This window comes from Schistocerca piceifrons, chromosome 10 (genome assembly GCF_021461385.2).
Source record: "Schistocerca piceifrons isolate TAMUIC-IGC-003096 chromosome 10, iqSchPice1.1, whole genome shotgun sequence".
In the NCBI taxonomy this organism is placed as follows: domain Eukaryota; kingdom Metazoa; phylum Arthropoda; class Insecta; order Orthoptera; family Acrididae; genus Schistocerca; species Schistocerca piceifrons.
The window spans coordinates 53,117,454-53,130,130 of NC_060147.1; the positions used below are offsets into that span (position 1 = coordinate 53,117,454).

The window sequence follows — 12,677 nt, forward strand, 5'->3', positions numbered from 1 at the left end:
TGTACATCGTCTTTCTGCTGTAAGCGTGTGCTGTTTACAACATGCAAGTGTGCTGTAGACAACATGGTTTATTCCTTAGAACAGAGGATTTTTCTGGTGTTGGAATTCCACCGCCTAGAACACAGTGTTGTTGCAACAAGACGAAGTTTTCAACGGAGGTTTAATGTAACCAAAGGACCGAAAAGCGATACAATAAAGGATCTGTTTGAAAAATTTCAACGGACTGGGAACGTGACGGATGAACGTGCTGGAAAGGTAGGGCGACCGCGTACGGCAACCACAGAGGGCAACGCGCAGCTAGTGCAGCAGGTGATCCAACAGCGGCCTTGGGTTTCCGTTCGCCGTGTTGAAGCTGCGGTCCAAATGACGCCAACATCCACGTATCGTCTCATGCGCCAGAGTTTACACCTCTATCCATACAAAATTCAAACATGGCAACCCCTCAGCGCCGCTACCATTGCTGCACGAGAGACATTCGCTAACGATATAGTGCACAGGATTGATGACGGCGATATGCATGTGGGCAGCATTTGGTTTACTGACGAAGCTTATTTTTACCTGGACGGCTTCGTCAATAAACAAAACTGGCGCATATGGGGAACCGAAAAGCCCCAAGTTGCAGTCCCATCGTCCCTGCATCCTCAAAAAGTACTGGTCTGGGCCGCCATTTCTTCCAAAGGAATCATTGGCCCATTTTTCAGATCAGAAACGATTACTGCATCACGCTATTTGGACATTCTTTGTGAATTTGTGGCGGTACAAACTGCCTTAGACGGCACTGCGAACACCTCATGGTTTATGCAAGATGGTGCTCGGCCACATCGCACGGCCGACGTCTTTAATTTCCTGAATGAATATTTCGATGATCGTGTGATTGCTTTGGGCTATCTGAAACATACAGGAGGCGGCGTGGATTGGCCTCCCTATTCGCCAGACATGAACCCCTGTGACTTCTTTCTGTGGGGACACTTGAAAGACCAGGTGTACCGCCAGAATCCAGAAACAACTGCATGTGAAGCCATTCCGCCAGACATGTTGTCAAAGGTTTCGGGTAATTTCATTCAGAGACTATGCCATATTATTGCTACGCATGGTGGATATGTGGAAAATATCGTACTATAGAGTTTCCCAGACCGCAGCGCCATCTGTTGTTGAAAATTGTAACTACTGTAATTTCGAAAGTTTGTCTGCCTGAAAATGTACTCTTGTCCCAAGCATATTGCAACAAACGGTGTATTTCTATCGCTGCTCGTTTAGTTTTTATTGCCGTTTCAAATATACCGGTCATTTTTGAAACACCCTGTACATGTACAGCCAAACAAATGATTCCAGTTACAGAAAACTTGGATGATTTACTCAAGAGAATGAGCTTCACAAATTGAGCAATTCAATAAAATGTTGGTCCTCCTCTGGCACTTATCAAAGCAGTTATTTGGCTTGGCACTGATTGGATGTCCTCCTGAAAGATACTGTGTCAAATTCTGGTCAATTGGCATGTTAGATCGTCAGAATCCTGAGCTGGTTAGACTGCCTTGCCCATAGTGATCCAAATGTTCTCAAATGGGGAGAGATCAAGTGACATTGCTCGCCAAGATAGAGCTTGGCAAGCATGAACACATGCAGTAGAAACTCTCACCATGTGTGGGCGGGCATTTTCTATGTGAAATGCAAGCCTAGGATGGCTTCCTATGAAGGCAACAAAATGAGGTGTAGAATATCATTGATGTGTTACTGTGCTGTAAGGGTGCCTATGATAAGCCCCCACCCACCATTCTTTAAAGAATTGAACTCTCAAGTATAAAATATCATAACTCATGAACTATATGTCATACAATGATGTAATTTTGCAGGTAAATTCAGTGGTATATTTGAATACTGTCTACAAAATGTGTTGTGATCACTGCTATTACATGAAATGGCATCCCACACCACCACACTTTGGTGTTTGGCTGTGTGGTGGGTGACAGTCAGATTGCTATTCCAGCGTTGTCCAGATCGTTTCCAGACACATCTTCCATGAGGAATCTCATTGACAGCAGGAGAATGTCTTCAGTGATGAGTCCCACTTCGAACTGAGCCCCAATGACCAGCAAAGACATGTCTGGAGATGCCCTGGACAGCAATTGGACACCAATGTGACTGTTGCCCACCATACAGCCCAACAACCAGGAGTGGTGGTCTGGGGTGATTTTTTTTTTCATAGCAGGACTCCTTTGCTTGTCATTCGTGGTTTCCTTACAGCAAAGCAGTGCACTGATGATATTTTATGCCACATTTTGTTGCCCTTCATGGCACACCATCATGGGTTTACATTTCAGCAAGATAATGCCTTCCCACACACAGTTAGTGTTTTTAATGCTTGTCTTCATGCTTGCCAAACCCTGCCTTGGCGAGCAAAGTTGTCGGATCTCTCCTCAACTGAGAACGTCTGAAGTATTATGTGCAGGGTTCTCCAACCAGCTCAGGATTTTGATGATATAATAAGCCAATTGGACAGAATTTGGCATGATATCCCTCACAAGGACACCCAACAACTCCACCAATCAATGCCAAGTTAATTAACTCCTCACATAAGGGCCAGAGGTGGACCATAGTAGTACTGAAGTGCTCAATTTGTGAAACTCTTCCTCTTGAATAAATAATCCAATCCAATCAAATCAAATTTTCATTATCACATAACTTGCCCCATATAATCAAAGATTGTAACATACGTGACTTGCCAATTCTAAGATGAGATACAGACTAATAAACTTAATCTAAGGTTGCAATATGTATGTTGTTGCTTCTTCAGACAGGTAATATTTACACGGTTGTCAATAATCTGTGGTTATAATATGGTCATCATTCAAGAAACCTTCTACACCATAATAGCATTTGCTTCATCAAATATTTTTTCATGTCTCCTGAAATATTTTTTTATAGTTGGGTCACACTTCCCCTTCCATATTTTATTTAAAAATTCCATGCCCATTGTGTGTGGAGTTTTCTCATAGAGTTTTAGTCTGTGGGAAGGTAACATGTAACTTGCCCTATGTCTAGTCTCATACTGATATAAGAAGCAATTGCCCTCAAAAAGTTGTGAGTTTCCCTTTGTGAAAATGAGAATCTCATTTAGAGAGCTGCTTGGAATAGGCATTAGGTCTAGCTTTTCAAATACAGGTTTTCAATGTCAGTTCTTTTTAGCTCCCACAATGGCTCAGATGATCTTTTTTGTAGTCTAAAGGCTTTGAGCAGATTAGTTTTCTCAGATACTCTGAAAATTATGCTAAACGTAACTGCTGAAACAAGATATGCATAATATGCATTTTTTTTAACAGTTAAATCAGTGATACTATATGAGACATTAGTGAGATTGTAATCATTTGTTTGTCTGTCCATGTACATCACATCTTCCAATTTCCATCCCAATCAGATAATTCCTTTGCAGTGCTTGTTGTTGGTTTTTCCACCCCCCAAGTATACATAATCCAGTTATTTGTGCAACATAAGTTATGCTGCCCCAAGACAAACCGCCATTTTTCTAATTGTGACTTGTACTACTGTGTTAATCTTTTAAAATAAGATTACAGGTCTTAATGGGTAGGTTATGACAGCATTTTAATTTTTTAAATTCACTCAATAATTATATTAAATGCTGAAAATCGTATTTTTGCTGCTGTTGAAAGCCAGTAGATAGGCAACCTATGACCTTTGTACATCTCGAAATCACTTTGTCAGCATGCTGCCGAGCTGTGAAGTGCCCACCTGCAAGCACAGATCTCTACACCGCCTGAATGCATTCACTTGTGTAAAGTCTTCGACTAGTGTTGGTAGCATTTGTGTAACACTGTATGTGCTTTTACACAAGGCTATACCACCTTCGATTTGGTGCTACATACAGCAGCAGGTTGGGGCTTCCGTGTTCAGACAGTCAGCTCAGCTACACAGATTCTCGATGTGTGCTAAAAGGAATGTGCAAATGGGCACAGGCAACAGATTGCAGCAGTCTGTTGCTAGGTCACGTTCCTTCTCTGTGGAGATCACAGATAGAGCCCACTAAGTGGGTTACATAAGAGATTTTTGGTGTACAGCAAACAGCAAAGATCCTTAAAGGGGTCTAAATGACCACACACTTGTCAAGCACACACGATCAAGAGTTTTGTGCAGACATGCATGGTCGAGTGTAAGATATACACTGATAGAAATAAAATCACAACACCAAAAAGTAATCCATGTAAAATAACGAAATTTTGGTAATACATTTATCTAGGTAACATATTTAAGTGATTAACATGACAACATCACAGGTTAATGTAAGCGCGAGATAAGCTATTGCAAATGTGAAATGCTGGTACCGTAATAACAGGTGTAATTGCCAGAATGTAGAATGCAAGCATGCCAATGTGCATGCATTTTGTTGTACAGGTGCCGGATGTCAATTTGTGGGGTGGAGTTCCGTACCTGTCGCACTCGGTTGGTCAATACAGAGACGGTTAATGCCAGTTATGAATGATACTGGAATTGTCGTCCGATATGTGCTCGACTGGAGACAGATCTGGTGATCGAGCAGGCCAAGGCAACGTGTCGACACTACAGAGAGCATGTTTGGCTACAACAACGATATGTAGGCTAGCGTTATCATGTTGGTAAACACTCTCTGGAATGCTGTTCATGAATGGCATCACAGCAGATCAAATCACCAGACTGACATTCAAATCTGCAGTTAGGGTGTGTGGGATGACCACGACAGTGCTCCTGCTAACATATGAATTTGCACTTTGGACAATAACTCTAGGTGTAGGTCCAGTGTGTCTAGCATGCATACAGGTTGGTTACAGGCCCTGAACTGGCCTCCTTTCATCAGAAAACACAACAAACCTCCATCCTGGCCACCAATGAGCTCTTACTTGACACCACTGAAGTCACAAATGGCAGTGATTTGTGATGAGTGGAATGCATGCTTGGGGCCCCACAGTGTTCCGGTTGCCTCCACTGGGCACAGAAGTCACTGTCAACCAGTGCTGTGATTTCAGTCAGCTGAGTCAAATCATTGTCTCCATTAATCTGCCTGGCCCAGAGATTTCAGAAGCCTCCTTCTGATCACAATCACAAAATGACAAGGTCTGTCTTAACAGTTCCATTTCTTCATACTTCATTGTGTTTCTTGTGGCTACGCAGTGTTCTGCAACCACAGATTTTGTCAGTTGTTTAAGTTGGTGTATCTTCTGCAGTCCTTGCATCTTTCTTCAATTATCCACACAGCCTGCCCGATGTATGCCTTACCATATTTACACTGAATACGGTAAACACCCAGTTTACAGATCTCCAACCGAACAGTGCACACAGTTTTGGAGGTGGATGGAAAATGCATTTAATGTTTCATTGAGCCAGGGTGCTGCCTATTTTGTTCGATGCTTCGCCAGTGAATCTCAGATGCATCACTGTCTTATCCTCCTCGTCACATTCTCTTTGCTGAACTTGAAGCTTCTGCCTGAAAGCACACCACCGGTGTATGTAGCACACTCTCACATTGTGAAGAATGATGGCAGCTGGCGGTGTGGAGATACAAATCAGTCTGGGTAGTTTTCCCATACGTGCTGTGTCCCATGGGGCTTTGTGCCTGACAAAGACATCCAGAAAAAGGAGTTTCCCATTCTCTTCCACGTCCACGGTGAATTTGATGCTGGAGTGTAGAGAGTTCAGATGCTGGAGGCACTCCAGAAATCTATCATTCCCAGGTGGTCACACCACAAATGTGTCATCACCATATCTCAAAAGTATGTAGGCTTCAGTGCAGCTGTTTCCAGGGCTTCCTCTTCAAACTCCATTCACATCCATTCATTATTTGTGGCTCTGTAAACCAAGTGTGTGGTCAGGCATACATATGGCACGCTGTGCAGACAATCAGAGAAAGGTGCAAGAAACACAGAAGCTACACCGAACTTTAGCAGCCAACAAAATCTGTGGTTGCTGAAAGTTGCGTGGTCACAGGGAACTCCACTAAGTATGAAGAAACTGAAGTGTTAAGACAGACTTTGTCATTTTGGGACTGCGTTTGGAAGGTGGCTGTTGAAATCTCTGAGATGGGCTGATTGATAGAGACAGTGACTTAGACCCTCACCAAAGTGTGGAACCCCACACTCAGCCAATTGAGATCACAGTGTCAGATGAGAGCAACTACCGCACCCGACAGGGGCGACAGGAGTACAGAGGTACCGAGGTTTGCATCCAGCTTCCAATGGTTCCGTCTCCCCCCACTGCACCCGATGCAGCATGCGACTGGCTAGGTGTGGGGAGCAATCAGAGTATAAAGGCGGTAGGATGTAGCAAAGATGTTCTTTCTACAGGTATCACCTGAAGATGACGAAGAGGTATGCTGTTGAAATGCTGCGTTACGGAAACGACTGCACATAGGTGGACATCTTAGAACAGTACAAACAGTACCTCTTTCAGGAGTGGACTACATTTCCTAAGGGTCCTTCCAATGTATCTCAGGCTGGCATTCTACCTTTCCTACGATTAGTTTTATGTGGTGGTTCCAATGAAATTGTTTTGTATGCATGCTCCAGTTGTTTGAGGGATGTGATGACTTCCAGTGAATCTTTAGCAATCGTCTGATCTTACAGTAGTGAATATTTCTGTCTATTTATGTGCAATACATAATGTGTTTATGTTGAGGGTCAACTGACAGTCCGTACACCAAGCATTGATCCTCTGCAGGTCTTTACACATTTTACTACAATCTTCTAAAGTTGCAACTTCTCTATATATAACACCATCATTCACAAGCTGCTTCACCACACTTCAGACATTATTTCTCTAGGTCATTTATATATATGTTATCACCAAAACTCGATTTCAGGATGAACTAGTTTCGCCAAGGTTAAACTCGTTCATCCTGTGCCCGATAGGGTAAAACAGTTTAGCCTAGGTCGAATCGGTTTATCCTAGTTAGAATTTACATGCTTTAGGATAAACTAGTATGTCCAAGTCTGAACTAATTTTGCCTAGTCAAAACGCATGTCACTGCCTGTACAAACGGGGAATCCCCAAATCATCTCTGGCTCACCCATCACGGTTGTCAACTGCTCTTTGCTCACACTGTTCTTTGTTTAAAACGGTATTTTGCATCTACGAGAGTGCATGTTAAGTTTCTGGTTTTGTTTAAAAGATTTTATTATAATTCTAGTATAATTATTGAAGCATTTCATCATGGATGAGCCTTCGTGTAGTAGACAAGCCAATCAAAAGCTGTGGGGAGAAAAGTTTCTGGAGGAAATTTTGCAGAGTGAAAACAAAAAGTCTTCTCATTATAATGTGTTATATGTAAATGAATATGCGGATTTGGTTAAACAAGTAGAAGATGCAGAAAAGTTTGAAAAAAGAACATTGTTACAAAAAAGAAAACTGAAATGATTTACTGTTTTGAAAATTGGTGACATGAAAAAACTCATTGCACGGTGTGAAGGGAATGTTAAATACTTGTTCCAGTTGATGAACTTTGTGATGTGATTGATGCAGCTCATGTAGCTGTGTGTCATGGTGATCAAAAAATGGTTGAAATGGCTCTGAGCACTATGGGACTTAACTTCTGAGGTCATCAGTCCCCTAGAACTTAGAACTACTTAAACCTAACTAACCTAAGGACATCACACACATCCATGCCCGAGGCAGGATTCAAACCTGCGACAGGAACGGTCGCGCGGTTCCAAACTGTAGTGCCTAGAACCGCTCGGCCACCACAGCCGGCTCCATGGTGATCATGATAGGATGTTAGCCGAGACATCAAACAAATATGCCAATTTCACATAGGAAATGATATGCATCTACACATCAATCTGTGATGTTTGTCAACAAAAGAAGACAAAAAAAGAGGGCTAGTTTCAAATGCAGTTCTCCATTCAGAAATGAATAGCAGATGCCAAGTTGATTTGATTGATTTCCAAACACAACCAAATGGGAATTTAAAATTCATTCTAGTTTCCCAAGACCATCTCACAAAATTTGTTCTCCTTCATGTGTTAACATCAAAGAGGGCTGAAGAAGTGGCTTATCATTTGAATGATATATTCCTAACAGTAGGGGTGCCATGCATTCTTTAATCTGATAATGACAGAGAATTCATCAATAATGTTATAAGTGAACTCCCAAAGCTTTGGTCAGAACTGAAAATTGTGCATGGAATACAAAGGCACAGCCAAAGTCAGGGTTCTGTTGAAAGTGCCAGCCAATATATTGAAAACATATAAGTTCTTGGTTAAAGGACAACAATTCAACGAAGTGGTCAGAAGGATTAAGGTACGTCCAGTTCCTGAAAAATTGAGCTTACCTCTCTGACATAAAACAATCACCTTACAAAGCATTACCTGAAAACAAACCAAGAGTAGGACTTTCCACTTCCTCATGGCCTTAAGAAATCCTAAATGATATTCAGGGTGAAGATGGCCTAAAGAAGGCAATTAAAAATGACAGCAATACTGAACAGTATGAACACAGTGATGATGATAACCTTGTGAAAATTGACACAAATGACATTCAGAATGCTAGAAAAATTGCGATAGAAAAAAAAAAAAAAAAAAAAAAAAAAAAAAAAGCTAAAAAAATGAAAGCTTCCTCTGACAAATCCCATCCACCAACTGGCATTGGAGACAATGAAACCACCTCTGACAAATTCCATCCACCAACTGGCACTGGAGACAATGTAACCATACATATTCCAGATGTAGATAAAGGCAGACTTCAAAACATAATTGGAGTAATACTTCAAAAGACTGATGAGAGCCTCTACACAGTTGGCACCAAACATGGCATACTTCAAAAACATTATTGCAGGTATAATTTTATTAAAATTTTCCATAGTTTTTTGTGATAAAATATTAAATAATGTTTGTTTTAACTTCTTTTTTATTTTTTAGAACTGATTTTGATTTCTGCATTCAGGAGTTTTTAGATGTGGGAGATATTAACCAAGATACTGAAATATCTTTAAGGACTACAGCCACAAAACATTCTGCTGGATTAGGGCAAGGCTAAGTGAAATGCAGTTGCATGAAAAACTGTACAACAAACAAATGAAATTGTAAGAAAAATGAAGTACTCTGCAATTCTAAGTGCCACTAAAGTAAACCTTGCAAGAATAAGTAAATAAGCATATGCAGATAAGGTGATTTCTGTGGTCGGATATATGTAAATTGATCTAGTGATAGATGTGAAATTACTGATTAGTTAATAAATAACTTTAATGAATCGTATTGACTATTTTATTTCTATTTCTTTATTCAGTTTACTTTGAAAAGCTTATAGAAGGTACAAACTAGGTGAAATTAGTTCAGACTAGGGCATACCAGTTTATCCTAAAGCATGTAAATCGTGGCAAACGTCCCACTGGTAATCAATTTACTCCCACACTTGTTGCAGGAAATTGGGTGTAAGTTGTGCAATGGCAATGTAGATTTGATTTTTCAGGTCAGTTAAACTGTTTGTTAGGGGAGAAACATACACACGGTCTTTAATGAAACCTCAGAGAAAGAACACCAGTGGTGTCAAGTCCAGGGAGTGAGGTGGCCATGTGATTGGCCCTTCGCAGCCTATCCATTGACCTGGGAAGCAGTTATCAAGAAGTTTCGAACTTCTGTAATGGAATGTGGTGGTGCATCATTGTGCTGGTAGTAAAGTATCCCTTCTTGGCTATCTTCATTTATCTGTGAAATTAAAAAGTTTTTAAGCATATCCAGATACACAGAACCAGTGGCAGTTTTCTCCATTAAAAGGAAAGGGCCCCACACTTTCAGTTTGCTGACAGCACAAAACACATTAACTCCGGGGTTGTCACAAATGTGTTCCAGGGTTGCATGTGATTTTTGCTGCCCCCTATTCTACAGCTGTCGGTGTTCACCATGCCACTCATATGAAACACTGACTCATCACTGAAGGTTATTGTGTTCTGGAATGTCTCTTTGTCCTCTATCCGATACAACATTTCCGCACACAATTCCCCATGAGCAGCCTTATCTGCATTGCTGATGTTGTGTGTCATTGTGAATCTGTATAGTTTCAAGTGTAAACATCTATGAAGTACTTGTCAAATAGTCTTTTTTGGAATGCCAGTCTCACGAGACACACATCGTGTTGATTTTTGTGGACTGTGGGCAAAGCTCCCTTCAACTTGTTCCATATATTCATCAACATTCAGGTGATCTGGTAATTTATCATGTCACAGTGAACAACCCGTCTCAACAAAGTTCTAGTGCCAAGAGTAAATTGTAGTCCTGCTTCGAGGTTCTTCAGCATATTCTGTGAAAAAATGTATGCCAAATAGTTGGTTCGGAATCTGTTTCATGAAACCAAAATGCGCTGTGAGCACACTCCACTTTAACTGTGCACTACGCTGGTGGCAGAATGGGGTACTGATGCACTATGTGAATCAAAATTGAGGTTGTTCACTACAAAATGACACATCTACTGATTCTGTAAGTTATCTCAATAAATTTCTATATCATTCTGAAGTTGTAAAGTCCATTTTGATTCACCCTGTGTATGTCTGAAAATTTAAGAATGCCAGGCTTTATTTTATTTATTATTAACTATTAATTTCCTTTATCACACCCTCCACTTCCTAACATGCCCCCCCCCCCCCCCCCCCAATGCTTTTCACTCACTCATCCAGCAGCAGCATCGTCATAGATGGATATCTGAGGAGGTTTTTGTAGCTTTGTGTGTGTGTGTGTGTGTGTGTTGTGTGTGTGTGTGTGTGTGTGTGTAAGTGTTTTAACTAGAAAAATATTGACAGCTTGTAGCTAGTAAAGTTTTTCTGTTGTTACATGTCTGTATGTGTCATTAGCTGGCCCGTTAAAAGTGGGTGGGTGGCTTTTCTCATTTTTGTTTATTGTTTTCATCCTGTAATACACTTTATGGCAGTACCATTTAATTTTTATTTTTCTCTGTTATAGGCCTCACCAAGAGGTCGCAAACAACGTGCTCAAACTGGTAAACACTCAGCTCGAAAGGGGAAAAATTCACCTAAATTTGAGCCATATGAGACTGATGACAATGTGGGGAACATTGACATCAAACTTACTACAGAGGAACAACTTTTACTGAAAGGCTATGGGTCACTAGCAACACAATCTAATACTGATTTATTATCAAATTTGTCATCCACAGATCATGACCCAGGTAAGGCTTTCATAAAGGAGATGGAGAAAGTTCTCCATGCAGCATGTACAGTTCACAGATATCACTATTGATGACAATATACAGATGCCTTTTGCTGCAGACATTATTGAAACCGCTGTAGAAGATGGAACTGGTGTTGATAGAACTTCAAAAAATTCTGAAGAAACCAAAAGTCACATCTCTCTTGAGAGACAAGTAAGTATAAGACAGTAGTCTGGAACATTAATTTGAGGCTAAGGTGCAAAAAATTTTCAACATGGCGTACAGATGGCATTTTGTGTATGACATTTTGTTTTTCATGTCAAAGTAGCTACTCCTTGCATACTATGCCTTTTTCCACATGTGCATAAGCTATGGTGTAATGATGTAGGTTAACGCTACTGGAGCTAAAGAGATTTTCTTGGGCAGAAAAAAATCTATTCAGTATGTGTATGGTCTAAGAGCCAACTGTCCTTGCAAAATGTATTTGATTGAAAACAAAATAATGATTGTCTCAATTTGAAAGAGATTTCACACTCTTGATCACATCAAGATCAGTTGGTATAAACATGATACTAGATCAAATATTCACTCTTATAGAACTAGGAACTCTTTGAAAATTCTCTGAACTAGGCTAAAAAAATCCTTATTGATTAATTTCCCGGTAGAGTGAAATAGTTGAAACTAATAAGTTTAGAAAAGGCACAGAAGCCTGGGTGAAAAAAAAGTGCCTTTGTACACAGTTGGTGAATTTGCAAATACTGAATTAAGTGATGTATTAATTTAATTATTAAAAAAGTCTTTCTGTTCTTATTATTCTTAAAAGTTTAAGTATAACTATGTGTAGTACACTGGTGTGCAAAACTGATGGACTGTGTCCCTACCTAGTAATGCAGCTCTATGAAACTTGGACCATACATAAGGAGGACTACTATGGTATAGTACAGAAGTTATCTGAGAGGAACATGGAATGACATAAAAATAAATGATACATTTATTCAAAAAGAATAATTATTCTGAAGTCACTGTGATGTATGATGGGTTCCTAGGCATTAAAAAAGACGGGACATGATTCTTAATAGGGTGTATGATCATCAAAGACAGTAATGGGTGCCCTGCAACATGCTCCCATGCTGACAACAAGGTTCATAAGGAGTTGTGGTAGGGTGTTCCATTCCTCTAGCAACACAGTTGACGTCTGTTGGATGGTTGTTGGTGCTTGTGGATATGGTGCAATATGTCTCCACAAAGCACCACATGTGTTTACTGCAACTTATGTCAGGAGAATGGGCAGACCAGTCCATTTTACTGAATGTGCTCTCTTTCCAAGCATTGCTTCACCTACGTGATTCAATGCGGTCATGCAGTGTCACCCATAAAAAGGGAGCCAGGTTCAAACTCATCTCTCAAAAGATGGACATGGGGAATGAGTACACTACCACAATAATGTTGACCAGTGAGTGTACAATGTTCAAAGATTTGGAAATCAGTAAAGAGATGTAACATCATGGACACCCCCCCCCCCCCCATACCATAACACCAGG

At 40.6% G+C, this 12,677-nt stretch overlaps 1 protein-coding gene across 1 annotated transcript in view; it reads left to right on the forward strand.

Annotated features, from left to right (window-relative positions):
- The window catches only part of LOC124718685, a 34,369-nt gene extending 23,221 nt beyond the window's left edge, over window positions 1-11,148 (forward strand). Inside the window, exon 3 of the mRNA XM_047244309.1 lies at window positions 10,929-11,148. Within this exon, the coding sequence (XP_047100265.1) occupies window positions 10,929-11,079 (151 nt within the window). The 3' untranslated portion in view covers window positions 11,080-11,148. The remainder of the gene's footprint in view (window positions 1-10,928) is intronic.
- Window positions 11,149-12,677: the final 1,529 nt, after the last annotated feature.